The sequence below is a fragment of the Mobula birostris genome, chromosome 6, assembly GCF_030028105.1.
Source record: "Mobula birostris isolate sMobBir1 chromosome 6, sMobBir1.hap1, whole genome shotgun sequence".
NCBI lineage: Eukaryota > Metazoa > Chordata > Chondrichthyes > Myliobatiformes > Myliobatidae > Mobula > Mobula birostris.
The window spans coordinates 97,456,663-97,472,325 of record NC_092375.1 but is presented as its reverse complement, the minus strand read 5'-3'; the positions used below and the strand labels follow the sequence as shown (position 1 = coordinate 97,472,325).

The window sequence follows — 15,663 nt, the reverse complement described above, 5'->3', positions numbered from 1 at the left end:
CCATCATATTACTAGGGTGGTGAAACAGTTGAAAATTACCTCCTGAAGCATTCTATATTTGGCAAAATGTGGCTTTATTAAAAGGGAATTTGGCTGAACCTTAATTCAGTGTCCAGACATCAGGAATGAATGATTAGACTAAGAAAATCATCTCAATGTCAATACCACTGAAAATGTCATTCTGTATCAAAGCACTGGGATGATTTGTTGTGCAGGATAGAATTACCTTTAAAATCAGTTCCTGAAAGATTTGAAAATGACCCTTTATCACAGACACGCAACAGCCCAGGCAGTGTCTTATGGAAAGAAAGTACAGTCGACATTTTGGGCTGAGACCCTTTGCAAGACAGGTGTACTTTTTTCTATAAATACTGTCTGGTCTGCTGAGTTCCTCCAGCATTTTGTGTGTTACTTGGATTTCCTGCATCTGCAGATTTTCTCTTCTTAATAGTAATTTGATATTATGTTCTCCCTAGGGTTACGCATCATTTTCACCTTGGATGAAGTGTCGTTTATACAGAATCTTGTATTTTACATTGAGGCTGCTTACAAAGTTGCTGTAAGTATTTGCAGAGATTAAGACGAGAAACAAAAATAGCCAGGGTAATTGATTCAAGCTAACCGGCTCACTGGCAGCTGATTAAAATCAATGTGAAGTGAGTACAGCAAGCCGTCTGGGTGCTTTGTTGTAGAATGGTGCACAGGTCACTCAGACTCAGGGCTGAGGGGACAAAAAGATTGCTGCTCCTTGACTTCTAGTGGGCCACAGTGGAAGGAGTCAGTGTCAAAGGCAAGTTGAAGTTTTACAGTAAACACATTGGAAGGTTGAAGGAATGGCAGGACATACAATCTGATGGTCTGGTTCTTTAACCGAGAGTGGTGAGCAATTGGAATTTGCTTCATCCAGGAAAAGCATCCGTGCATCTGCATACACATCCTGAACCTGGGTGGTGAACATTGTTACAGATGTCCATCAGTTCAATTTGCTGTCCAACTGGAAAATCTACAAGAACTGGATAGTAAATTGGCTTACTATTGTCATGTGCATAGGTACAGTGAAGAACTTTACTTTAACTGTGGGAGATTTCATCACATCAGTACATTGAGGTAGTACAAGGGCAAAGCAATAAAATACAGAATGCAGTGTTACAGTTACAGAGAGTGCGGGAAGACAGCAAGGTGCAAAGCCATAATGAGGTAGATTGAGAGGTCAAGAGTCCATCTTATTGTACTAGGGGACTGTTCAATAGTCTTACAATAGCAGGGTTGAAACAGTCGTTGAATCCATTGCAACATGCTTTCAGCTCAGTAGGAAAGAGGGGGAAAGAGAGGGTGTCCAGAGTGGGTGGGGTATTTGATTATGTTAGCTGCTTTACCAAAGCAGCAAGCAGTGTAGTCACAGTCCAGCGAGGGGAGGTAGAGCTGTGTAGTTTCTTGCAGTCTTGGGCAGAGCAGTTGCCAAACCAGGCAACAGGATAGGACTGCCTCAATCGTGCATCTATGAAAGTTGGTGTGAGTTAACAGGGACAATGCCATATTTCTTAAACCTTCTGAGGAAGTAGAGGTGTTGGCACGATTTCTTGGGCATGGCATCTTCGTGGTTGGTCCAGGCAGGCTGTTTGTGAGGTACTGATAATTGGATGGCTGAAGGAAAGTAGCTGTTCTTGAACCTGGTGGTGGGGATGCGAGACTTTTGGTCAAACAACATTGGTCCCAGAGATGATGCTCCTGTGTTTCTCTTGAGTAAACAGTTTGCTTTCTTGGCTGAGCATACGCTGCTCAGGGTCTGTGTAAACTATTCCTTTGGAGAAAGGAGAGCAAACCAAAGTTTCCAGGTTACAAACACCTCTACCACAAATAAACCCACATATTATAAAATTCAGATGTGAACCAATCAGTTAAAAGGACCTGTTTATATGCAACTTCTCCAGGCAATATTGTCTTTCTTAAAAGCCTGCCAGTTTCACTGTGAGAGGGCAGGAGAGTTGCTTTGGAAACTGATAAACAATCACTTTTACTGATGCTCTACTAAGCAATGAATCATCCACTGATTACTTCAAGCCCATCAAAACCAGCAAATAAATGTTCATGTTAATTGATGCTTCAAGTTCATCAACACCGCTCACTACAACACTGTGGGGATGTTTACAATATCCATTGACTGTGTATTTGCAGACTCAAGATCAATTGACTTATGGACGTCTGTAGAATCAGAACCTGTTCATAACTTGGGAATGCTTTACAGTACAGGTGACCAGGGTTCAGTTCCCCTGGCTGCCTGCATTCCCCCCATGACCTCTGGATTGGGTTTCTTCCCAAGCCCAAAGATGTACAGGTGGTAGGTTAATTGGTTATTGTAAATTGTCCTGTGGTTAGGCGAGGGTTAAATCGGGGCGGGATGGGAGTGCTGCTGGGTGAAAAGGCCTGTTCCAGGTTGTATATTAATAAATAAACCCAATGACCTGTCCTCCACACCAACAGATTCCATAGATTCACCATCCTCTGCCGAAAGAAATTCCTCCTCATTTCTGTTCTAAATGGATGCCCTTGTATTGAGGTTGTACCCGCTGGTCGTAAACTCCCCCGCGATAGGAAGAATCCTCTCCACGTTCATTGTCTAGGCCTTTCAACATTCAATAGGTTTCAATGATATCCCCCCTCATTCTTCTAAATTTGAGTTAGCTCAGGCCCAGAGCCATCAATTACCTCATAAGCCTTCAATCCCAGAATCATTTTTGTGAACCTCTTTTGAACCCCGTCCAATGTCAGCACATCCTTTCTTCGATAAGGGGCCCAAAACTGCTCAGTACTCCAAGTGAGGCCTCACCAGTGCCTAATAAAGCCTCAGCATCACATCCTTGCTTTTATATTCTGGTCCTCTCAAAAATGAATACTAAACTTACACTTGCCTTTTTCACTGCCTACTCAACCTGCAAGTTAACCTGTAGGAATCCTGCACAAGGACTTGCGAGCAAGTCCCTTTGCACCTCCAATTTTTGAATTTTCTCCCCATTTAGTAGATAGTCTATACTTTTATTTCTTCTACCAAAGACTATGCAATTTCTGACACTCTTGCATTTGCCACTTATTTGCCCATTCTCCGAATTGGTCTAAGTCATAGAAACAGAAAACCTACAGCACAATACAGGCTCTTTGGCCCACAAAGCTGTGCCGAACATGTACTTTAGAAATTACCTAGGGTTACCCATAGCCCTCTATTTTTCTAAGCTCCACGTACCTGTCCAGGAGTCTCTTAAAAGACCCTATTGTGTCTGACTCCACCACCATCACCAGCAGCCCATTCCACGCATTCATTACTCTCTGCATAAAAAAACTTACTGCTGACATCCCCTCTGTACCCACTTCCAAGCACCTTAAAACTGTGCCTTCTTGTGTTAGCCATTTCAGCCCTGGAAAAAAGCCTGACTATCCACATGATCAATGCTTCTCATACATACTGTACACCTCTATCAGCCCTAGGAAAAAGCATCTCATCACACGATCAATGCCTCTCATCCACCTTTAAGTCCTTCTGCAGCCTTGCTGCTTACTCAACATTACCTGCCCCTCCTCCCATCTTCATATCATTTGCAAACTTAGGGACATAGCCATCAATCCTCTCACTTCCCACTAATTTTTGCTCTATTATATGCCCTCTCTTTTGCTTTTACATTGACTTCCCTTGTTAGTCATGGTTGTGTTATTCTGTCTTTAGAAGATTACTACTTCTTTGGGATGTATTCACCTTGTGCCTTCTGAATTGCTCCCAAAAAAACTCCAGCCATTGCTGCTCTGGCATCATCCCTGCTATTGTTCCCTTCTAATCAACTTTGACCGGCTTTTGTCCCATGCTGCTCCAAGTCCCCTTACTCCACGATAATACTGATAAATTTGACTTGTCTTATCCTCTCAAACTGCATGGTGAAATCTATCATGTTATGATCACTGCCTCCAAAAAGGTTCCTTTACCTTAAGCTCCCTAATCAATTCTGGTTCATTGCACAACACCCAATCCAGAATAGCTGATCCCCTAGTGGGCTTAACCACAAGGATCTCAAAAAAAATCCATCATGGACATTCTGCAAATTCCCTCTTAGTATCCAGAATCAGCACCAACCTGATTTTTCCCCAATCTACTTGCATATTGAAATTCTCCATGGTTATTGTAAAAATTACCCTTTTGACATGCATTTTATATTTTCCATTGCAAGTTGTAGCCCAAAAGCTGGTTGCTGTTTGGAGAACTGTGTACAACTTCCAACAGGGTCTTTTTACCCTTGCATTTCCCTAACTCTACCCACAACAGTTCTACATCTTCCAATCCTATGTCACCTCTAAGGATTATATATAAATATATATATTTTTTAAACTAGAACAGCCACGCTACCCCCTCTGCCCACCAACCTGTCCTTTCAATACAATGCATACCCTTGTATGGCAAGCTCAGAGCTATAATCTTTCAGACACAACTCAGTGATGCCCACTACGTCATATCTGCCAATCACTAACAGGGCTACAAGATCATCTACCTTATTCCACATACTGCGTGCATTCAAATACAACACCTTCATCATCCTTTTTGATTTTCTCCCCATTACACTGCAACCATCCCACTGACTAATTTTGCCCTTCCATCTGGCTGTCCTTCCTCAGTCTCACTACACACTGCCTCTGCTTGTATACCAACTACCCCATCCTCAGCCCTATCACTCAGTTTCCCATCCCCCTGCCAAGTTAGTTTAAACCCTTCACAACAGTCCTAGCAAACGTCCACTAGGATATTTGTTCCCCTCAGGTTCAGATGTAATCTGTCCATTTTGTACAGATCATACCTTCCCCAGAAGAGATCCTAATGATCCAGAAATCTGAACCCTGCCTCTTGCACAGCCATGCCAAATCATCCTACTCTAACCCTCATTGGTGCATGGCAGAGGCAGCAATCCAGAGATTACCACCATGGACATCCTGCTTTTCAGGACTTCTACCCAACTCACTAAATTCTCTTCAGGACCTCCTTTTTCCTATCCATGTCATCGGTGCCAATATGTACCAACTCTTCTGGCTGGTCATTCTCCCCATTTAGAATGCTGTGGATCCGATCTGAGATATCCCTGACGCTGTCCCCTGGGAAGCAACATACCATCTGGGTGTCTATCGTGTCCACAGAATCTCGCATCTGCTCCTCCAACTATGGAATCCCCTATCACTACTGCAGTCTTTTCCCCTCCCTTCTGAGCCACAGTGCCCAAGACCTGGTCACTGTGGCTTCCCCTTGTGGGTTGTTCCCTAACAGTATTGCAAGTGGAATACTTAGTATTGAGAGGAACAGCCACAAGGACACTGTACTGACAGTCCATTTTCTTTCCCTCTCTCCCGCCAGTCACCCAGGTACCTGCCTCCTGCAACTTAGTGGTGACTACTTCCCTGTAGCTCCTGTCAATCACCACCTCATTCTACCATGTGAATGGAATGTCGTCGAGCTTCAGCTCCAGTTCCTTAACACGTTCTGAGGAGCTGCAGCTTGGTGTATCTGGTGCAGATGTGGTTATTTGGGAAGCTGGAGGTCTCCCAGAATTCCTACATCTTACACAGAGAACACAGAAGCCCCTGGGGCTGGGGCCATCCTCAGTGCTCTAACATTGTACTAACAGATGAAGAATGAAGCAGCTTACCAGTATGTACCTCACCCAAGCCTGTTCTTATCTAAATCTTATCTGCACAAACTTGTGACTGAAATACTTCACTGCCCAGTTTTAGTAACTGAGCAGGGATCTCCTCTGGTCTCAAGATACAATTTTGAATCAGCATGTGTTGGAGGGATTTGTGTGTTTTACCTGCAGCCTGAATCTGTCTTTCACACATGACCCAGTTGCCCTCAAATCAGGACAGCACACATTAAATCTCTTGTACAGCAGTGGTGTTTATTCAACAAGGCTGTGTTTCAGTCCCTGCAGCAGTATATGCTGGGAAATACTCGTATCAGAACTCAGATATTCCCCTTCCACTGAAAATGTTCCAGCAATTCGTAGTATTCCTGTTATAATAGTTATAAACAGATTTTACAACTTCATCAGTTACCCACATCTTTGTAGTATTTGACCTGTGTCTTATCTGCAGGGTTGCCTCCAATGGGATATTGTCTACTTCACCAGACAGACATTTCTCCCATTCTCCCTGCTCTAATTTATTGTGATGTCCGGGTTGTGAGTGTTTATCTTTACCCCAGCTCCCTGCTACACCACTCGATACAAATGCTTCCCCAAAATATTAAACTGTAAACACGAGGAAATCTGCAGATGTTGGAATTTCAAGCAACACACATTAAAAATTGCTGGTGAATGCAGCAGGCCAGGCAGCATCTATAGGAAGAGGTACAGTCGACATTTAAACTGTACCTCCATTATTGACACCTTCATTATCTCTTTCCAATTTATATGACACGCAAGTTATACAAACTTAACCAATTTTCTTACAATCTCCAATTCTATTCAGGCATTCCCCAACTTACCCACACACTAAACCTCAAAACTGACCCTATTCTACAAAATTCTTGATTTAGTTCTGAAAAAACCTGAGTGTAGTTTTGAAAGTAATTCCTTAGAAAGCTCACATACAGGCTGTGTCATCACATCTCCTGCTGCAATAAACTGTTTTTGAGTTTGTTGTAGATCTGCCATTTGGTCTGCAGATCGGTTTCTTTTCCCTTGAATAAAAGCTGGACCTTTCAGTCCAGGAATACTTCAAGTTCGTGATAGATTAACTCTTCATTCTCATTGTTATTCTTGTCAGACCAGTCCTGTATCCTCAGAAACCAAGAGTCAGTGAAGAGCTCATCGTCGTCTCAAGGCATATACACAAAGAGCACAAATGCCATGAAAATTACCTTTTTGCAGTGGCACAGAACATGACCAACAATGAAAAGTTAACAAATTACACAGATTATACTGTTCATCCGTAGGCCAAACAAAACAAATAATTATAGTGGTGCACATTTTAAAAGAGAAAGAAAATACAGACCGATGTGGAGTTCACACTTCTCAGATCAGTTGTCAGATTGATGGTAGTTAAACCTTGATGTTTGCGACTTCAGGCTGCTGTACCTCCTACCTGATGGCAGCATCAAGAGGGCATGGCCCAGCCAATCTAGTTTAAATTATCCTCTATCATCTTTTATCACTTTCCCTGTCTGGTTCAAGTGCAACCTGTCCCTCTTGTGCAGGTCACCTCTACCCCCAGAAGAGATCCCAATGGTTCGAGAATACCCATCCCTACACCAGTTCCTCAGCCACATGCTCATTCAGCTGACTTTCTATCTCTGACTTCGCTTGCAAGTGGCATCACTACCCTCAACATTTTGCTGCTTAATTTCTTTCCAATTGTTTATACTTATGCTGTAGGACTCACCCCTTGTATCTGTCATTTGTATCAACGTTTACAGCTGCCTTTGGCTGTTCACCTTATCCCCTTCGAGAATTTTCTACAGCCACTCAGAGACATCCTTGACCCTAGCACCTGGGAGGCAACATACACTGGCATTTTTCTTGCAGGCAGCAGAATCTCCTGTCTGCCCACTTCACTTTCACTCTGACTGCACCCTTTCTCCCTGAGTCTTAGAGAGAGACCTGACTAATGATAACCCTGAAAGACCATCACCCTTAGCGATATTCAATGAGAATACATGTTAGTGAGAGGAAGGTCACCCCCAAAGAAACATCACCCTTAGCGATATCCAATGAGAATACATGTTAGTGAGGGGAATGGCCACCCCTGAAAGACCATCACCCTGAGCAATATCTAACAAGAATACTTGCTAATGAGGGGAATGGCCACTGGGGAATCCTGCATTTTCTGCCTATTTCCTTTACTATTCCTGCTGTTCATTTATTTTAAAACCTGTACCTTGGGTGTGACCAGCTCTAAGTCTCAGCTATAAAGCTCTCAGCTACTCTGATGACCAACACCAACTCCATTTGTTGAGACCAGTCTGTCAGGAGCTGCAGCTGGGTGCACTTCCCACAGAGGTTCCCCCATTTCCCACATCTTGCAGGAGGAGCATTCAATTATCCTGACTACCAGTCCACCTACAATGAATCAAGTACAAGGGCCAACAGTAAAATAAAACTTAACTGTAGCTCATCACAGTATTTTTTATTTTTAAAGGTCCACCCTTTCACTTGTTACGTACCCCGTGGTGGGTTAAAGAACCAGCAGAAATGGAAAACAGGTTAGCAAAGAATAATCTTTGTGGAAATATATAAAAACCAAGCTTCTTCAAGCCTAGGGGTAAATGGATACAGTCTTACAGTGATGAGTAAAGTTCAGTTCAGTTCGTGGTATTTAGTTGAGTAGTGATGGAGAGGGAGAGAGAGAGAGAGGGTTTGGTTTTTCAGGTGAGCTGATGCCATCGATCTTCCCATTGTCCTCTGAAATCCTTTAGTAGTCACCGAATGTGACCATAAAGGAGACCGTTCTTCTGAGGTGGAATTATCAACCTAGGCAACGGTTGAACACTAATAACTCCCCACTGGTCACACCTTTTCCATACTGCGAGAACCACTGATCGATCCTCAGGAAACCCACCTTTCTGTGGGCACAACAAAGCTAATCCAGTGTCCGAAACCATGTGTCTGTGAGTCTATCAGCTGACCTATTTATCTCACCATGCTGAACACCAGCTGTCCATCAAGTAGCTCCTCCCTTTTCTCTCTGTAAGAACACAGAAGCTGGCAATGTCCTTGCAAAAGTGTAAACATGCTGCACAGAAACCATAACACCATCTCAAAGCAGTCTTCATCCATCTCTCTCTCTCTCTCTCTCTCTCTCTCTCTCTCTCTATATATATATATATATATCTATCTATCTATATCTATATCTATATATAAAACAAGGTGCTTGTGTTGAACAACTCTCTCTTTTCAAAGTATAGTCCATAAAAAAAAAAAAAAAAAAAATCACCCCTAGGGGTACATAACACACTCAATACCTATACAGCCTCAGCTCCCCATTCTTAAAATGGCCACTCCACTGGATTGTAGTTTCGTTTTATTGGCTACTGTTAATTAGTTAAATTAGCCATTAACTATTAATTAACAAGTAGCAAACTTGCCTCTTAAATTCCTGTAGAGTGAAACTCAAATAAACTCCAAGACCTTCCTCTGTTAAACTTGCTGCTGTTGCTCAAAGTCCCAAGTTCCTGAAAGTCAAGACTGTCTGTGTGAGTTTGTTACGTGAGCTTGCCTTGGCTGTCATGTGTTAGGCTTTCAAAGTGGGGCTGCTGCTGCTGCTGCTAGCTCTGTCTGTTGTTTCAAAGGTACATTTAATGTCAGAGAAATGTCTACAATATACATCCTGAACTACTTATTCTTCGCAACCATCCACGAAAACAGAGGAGTGCCCCAAAGAATGAATGACAGTTAAATGTTAGAACCTCAAGTCCCCCCCCAGTTCCCCCCTCCCATGTGTAAGCAGCAGCAAAGCAACAATCCCCCCCCCCCCACTAGCAAAAAAAACAGCATCGGCACCCACCACTGAGCACTCAAACAAGCAGCAAAGCATCAAATAAGACACAGACTTGCAGTACCCCAAAGACTACTTATTCACCTGGTATTTGACTTACTACAGGCTCTCTCTGTCTCTCTCTCCCCCTAATAAGGGAAAAAGAGGTGTCCCCGTTTCACAGCGAGAGGGGAGACATAGCAAACAACTTGCTGGTTTATGGTGTTAAAAGTCTGTTTCATTGCTTTTTCCGAGCTCTCTGCCCAAAGAACTCGGGTCTCTGGTCACACAGCCAGCACCCAGCTCACTGCTTTCGATCTTCCGTCTCCCACGACATACGATTCCCTGCAGAGGCACCGACCTCGAGTCTTCACGCTTCTAGAGCCATGAAATCCTGGAACCCAAGAAGGCACGCTAGTCTTCTAGGCCGCGTCCTTGGGATATCGAATAGCGGCCAGTTGTGAGAGTGGGCCCCATTCCTGCAAACAACGGAAGTTGGCGTGTAACTCCAGGTCAGGGTCTTCAAAAGAACATCGAAAGGGAAAAAAAGAGATATCAAAGACAGAAATTGAGCTGTTTCCGAAGAGGCCAGCAAAATGTTGACTGGACCAATATGCCCATGATACTGCTTTACATTCCTCCTGTACCTTTGTGCTTGTGACAAGAAACTTGTCTTCCCTGAGATCAGCGTAGAGTCATAGAATACTTCAGCAAGGAAACAGGCCCTTCAGCCTATCTAGTCTGGGCCAAACTATTAATCTGCCTATTCCCATCAACTTCCACCAAGACCATGGTTCTCCGTACTTCTCCCATCCATGTACATATCTAATTTCTCTTAAATGTTGAAATCAAACCGCATGCACTACTTCCACTGGCAGTTTCATTCCACGCTCACCATCCTCTGAATGAAGATGTTCCCCTTTAAACATTTCACCTTTCACCCTTACCCCATCACCTCTATTTCTAGTTCCATCCAGCCTCAAAAAGCATGCTTGCATCCTATCTTTATCCCTCATAATTATGTATACCTCTGTCAAATCTCCCCTCATTCTTCTACGGTCCAGGGAATAAAGTCCTAGCTATTCAATCTCTCCATATCACTTGGGTCCTCAAATCCTGGCAACGTTAATTTTCTCTGCAGGCTGTCAATCTTACTGACATCTTCCCTGTAGGTAGATGATCACAGCTGTACACAATACTCCATCCGGATCCTGAACCAGATCTGGGCCGTACCCTCCAAATATCTGGACCTGCCTCTCGATTTTTTTGCACTATCTTACTTTCCCTTTTCTATTTTCTATCTATGATTTATAATTTAAATTTTTAATATTTACTATCGATTTGTACTCCAAGGAGCGTGAAGCGCAGAATCAAATATTGCTGTGATGATTGTACGCTCTAGTATCAATTGTTTGGCGACAATAAAGTAAAGTAAATTAGGCCTCACCAATGTCTTACGCAACTTCAATATAATATCCCAACTCTTGTAATCAATATTTTGATTTATGAAGGCCAATGTGCCAAAAGTTTTCTTTTGTTACCAAGTTTCAGCTCCACATTTCTGGCTCCCACCAGGAGTACTTTATCCTTGTGGGAGGACTCTGCTATGCTCAGTTTCCAGTAGGTCATTTTGAATTGTCAGTGCACTTGCACTTCAGTGTTCACCTGCACTGTTGTTTCTCTGTAACTTTTACAGTTTATTTGGCATTATTATGATTTGATCTGTATATGACAAGCTTTTCCCTGTATGTTGGTACATATGACATCGGATACCAATTCCAGTAAATCTGGTGCCACACCACTGCACTGGCACTGTTATAAGTGGGACATTGCAGCTGGGTTCGGTTGCAGGCTGAACTTGGTGATCTCGCTGAAGTCTTTGAACTAGATGTGTTCTCCACTGATGAGACCCTGCTAATTTAACATTGTGGTTGTCACATATTCATGATCTCAGTAACAGCAGAGAAATAAAACTGATGTGTCCTTTTTTCTTAGGATTATGGCATGTGGGAGCGAGGAGATAAAATGAACCAGGGAATAGCGGAGTTGAATGCAAGCTCTGTGGGCATGGCCAAGGTAACGAATATCGCCAGTAAACTGTAGTACAGAATGCATTGGCTAGGCAATTACAGCTGATATTAGTGTAGGGAAATTTAAAGTGAGATATCAAGAACGAAGAGAAATAATCTAAAGTGGTACAGTTTTACAAGGAGTGTAAGAACCTGAAGGTGTAGGACAAGAACTGTTAGCATAGGAACCAGCCTCTTCCCCCAGGCCACGAGAGCACTGAACTCCCTGCCACCAACCACGTCTCATCACGTATGAAGTGCCAGTCATGTTCCTCTGTTTACGTTCTAACTTGTGTCATAAATGCACCTTATTATTTGTTAAGTTATTTATGTTGGCACGTGGCCAAGTGGTTAAGGTGTCGGTCTAGTGATCTTAAGGTCACTAGTTTGAGCCTCAACTGAGGCAGCGTGTTGTGTCCTTGAGCAAGGCACTTAACCACACATTGCTCTGCGACGACACTGGTACCAAGCTGTATTGGCCCTAGTGCCCTTCCCTTGGACAACATCGGTGGCGTGGAGAGGGGAGACTTGCAGCATGGGCAACTGCCCGTCTTCCATACAACCTGGCCCAGGTCTGCACCCTGGAAACCTTCCAAGGCACAAATCCATGGTTTTGTGAGACTAACGGATGCCTATTTGTGGTAATATTACTTTGTGTGTTGTGTGTGAGTTACAGTATATGCCCCTTGCTCCAGAGGACCATTGTTTTAATTGGTGATGTACATGTGTACAATAATCTTGAACTTTAACTTGACCTTGAATGAGACTTTAAAGGTAACAGGATTTGTTGACAGAACTGTTTATTTTGAATAATGCATATGAAATCTTTGATTTTATTAATAGAAGAATAGAATATGATGGCAATAAGCACAAGATGTTCCGCAAGTGCTGGAAGTCTTGAGGAACACACACAAAATGCCGGAGGATCTCAGCAAGTCAGGCAGCATCTCTGGAGGGAACAAATAGTCGACATTTCAGACGTATCTTTATCCTCACAATGTTTCATCCATAACCAGGCACCCTTCTTGTTGGAAAGTCTAAAATTCTTCTTAGAATATGGAGCAATATTGTCATTAATTTTAAGGACTTAGACCAGATGGTCTTACTGCCATCATAATATCAGAATGGACATGTCCGAATAAGAATCAGTTTATTATCACCGGCATATGTCGTGAAATTTGTTAACTTAGCAGCAGCAGTATAATACAATACATGATAATATAGAAAAAAAATAAATAAATAGATCAATTACAGGAAGTATATATGTGTATATTAAAATTGGTGCAAAAACAGAAATAATTAAAAAAGAAAAGTGAAGTAGTGTTCAGGGGTTCAATGTCCATTTCGGAATCGGAAGGGAGAGGGAAAGAAACTGTTCCTGAATTGCTGAGTGTGTGCCTTCAGGCTTCTGTATCTCCTATCTGACGGTAACAATGAGAAAAGGGCATGTCCTGGGTAATGGGGGTCCTAATAATTGTCATCACCTTTCTGAGGCATCGATCATTGAAGATGTCTTGGATACTACAGAGGCTAGTACCCAAGATGGAGCTGACTAATTTTACAATTTTCTGCAGCTTCTTTGGATCCTGTGCAGTAGCCCCCACCCCACCCCCCCATACCAGAAGTTTTTGAGTGTTTTGGGTGACAAACCAAATCTCCTCAAACTCCTAATGAAATATAGCCGCTGTCTTGCCTTCTTTATAACTGCATCAATATGTTGGGACCAGGTTAGATCCTCAGAGATCTTGAGCCAGGAACTTGAAATGCTCACTCTCTCCACTTCTGATACCTTTGTGAGGACTGGTATGTGTTCTCTCACCTGAAGTCCACAATCAGCTCTTTGGTGTTACTGATGTTGAGTACAAGGTTGTTGCTGTGACTCCACTCAACTATCTCGCTCCTGTAGGCCCTCTTGTCTCCATCTGAGATTCTAATGATTGATGTGCTAATCATTGTACAATGTTCAGTTATATTCACCACTTCAGATTCAGATTTGGATTCATTTATTTTCATGCATACACTGAAACGTACAGTGGCCTGTCTTGTTGGCATTAATAACCTAAGGATGTGCTGGGGGCATGGCAGCCCTCGTGTCACTAGACATTCTGGCACCAACATAGCTTGCTCGGCAGAACAAAACAGAACACAATAACAGCTAGATGATCCCCGATCCTCCTTCCAATCGTACACCATCCTTCAACCACAGGCCAGGCATTCAGTCTCCTGTGGACTTGCGGATTCGCAGTTATTGGGTCTTTAACTTGCCCAATGGACTCGCAGGTTCAAAGGTCTGGCCACTGGGCCTTGATGTTTGGCTGGACTTCTGTTCTCATTTCTCGGGCTTCTGTCTTCAATATCAACCCTCATTCATCATCATCGACTTGTTGAATGAAGATCCCGCCCAAACTCCATATCCTGAACACTAAGCTCCAAATACCGGTCTCGCCGATTCACCAGTCCTCCTTCCTATTGGTCGCATGGAACTTCAAACCAGGAACCCATCGATGAGTTGCTGACCTGGTAGTTGTAGGGGGAGGCCACCAGCCCTAATTCTTGCTGGTCTGCTGGCCTGACATCAGAACCTGTATGCCCTGTCCTTTGTCACACGTCAAAGAGGAGGCAAAGAGGAGGCCTCGAGTCCGGCCTGACCTCTAACTCCTCCACAAGTCTGTCCCTAAATGCTAAGTCCCCTCTCTGTCCCCAAAGCCAATCCTACAAACCTCAAAAAGCAACCAAGTCTGAGCTACTAGCTCAACGGAGACGCAGCTCGGTGACATTGTTGGGTATGTTGGTTGTTAACGCAAACAACACATTTCACTGTAAGTTATGCTGTGCCTGTGATAAATAACTTTGAAACTGAAATCTGAAGATATATTTCTGAGCAAGTGTGGCAGCCCATATCTGCGCACAGTAAGACCTAGACAACATTCAGACGTGGGTTGCTTTGTGGCATTTGTGCCACAAGCAGATCCAACAAGGAGATGTCAGACGACTTCTGAGGCACCACAGAAGCCCAGCGGTTAGCATGACAATAATTCAGCTCGGGCCGTTGGAGATCTGAGTTCCATTCTGGTGCCATCTGTAAGGAATTTCTACGTTCTTCCTGTGACTGTGAGGGCTTCCACTGTGGTTTCCTCCCACAGTGTAAAGATGTACTGGTTGGTCATTGTAAATTCTTCTGTGATTAGACTAGGATTAAATAAGCGGGTTGCTGGTATGGCTTCTCATTGGGCTGGAAGGACGTTCTGTGAAGTAAATACCTGGGTCCCATCGTGGCATCCTGACAGCTTAATTAAACCAGGAACATAAGTACCATGCCTCCAGTAGTAGAGAGTGGAGATGGGTTTTCTTTGTTGATTCCTCAAAGTCTTCTTTACCACGCACAAGGCTGAAGTCAGCAGGGTATTGAAACACTCTATTTGCAGCTCCAACAACAAAATAATTTTGCTTGTTTAACTGTCACCCCGTCCCAGTGCAGATGTTGTGGACCACAGGTCCTGTTTTGTACTCACTGAGCATAGACTAACACATGTTAATGTTGCATTTCACAGCACAGGCATGTTGTAGGGCAGGTGGGGAGTTAGAGATCAGAAAGAGGTTACAAAGCATTAGCTTTGTCATGGCAGTTGATTGCATGTGACAGATGCAAAGAATGTATGCTTGCTTTGCCCTTCTAAGGAGGAATTTGGCCCCAGTGAAATCGGATATAAAGAGTACTCCTCCGTAACAAGCCTACCCTGCAGTGCTCAAAAGTATGACAGAGGCCCCAGCTCCAACTTGTCTTGGTTCCACTGGGGTTAACCCACTGTCACCATTTAAAGTATTTATCATGAGAGCACTTCAGTGTGCACATGGTGGCTGGGTAAAACTCAAAGGAAGAAAGATCACCATGGGTTATGTTCAGAGTTGCAGATGAAAATGCAAAGCTCAGGAGCTGGATTCAATTTTCCTGTTGTTTTGAGGTTCCTAAGTAAAAGAAAAACTGTTAAAATGTACAGTTCACTCACTCAGTTAATGTGGTGATTTTAGGTCTAACTTAATTTATTTTAGACCCTATTTGGGTCTAACTTCTCAGACTTAAGCTGCAGACTCAAATAAT

The 15,663-nt window shown here is 43.3% G+C and overlaps 1 protein-coding gene across 5 annotated transcripts in view; it reads left to right on the top strand.

Annotated features, from left to right (window-relative positions):
* LOC140199215 (phosphorylase b kinase regulatory subunit alpha, liver isoform-like) overlaps window positions 1-15,663 on the top strand; it is a 213,253-nt gene that overhangs the window by 34,073 nt on the left and 163,517 nt on the right. For all 5 annotated transcript variants that reach the window (XM_072260901.1, XM_072260902.1, XM_072260903.1 and 2 more), the window contains exons 6-7: window positions 477-559; window positions 11,491-11,571. In XM_072260901.1, coding sequence (XP_072117002.1) covers window positions 477-559; window positions 11,491-11,571 — 164 coding nt within the window. The remainder of the gene's footprint in view (window positions 1-476; window positions 560-11,490; window positions 11,572-15,663) is intronic.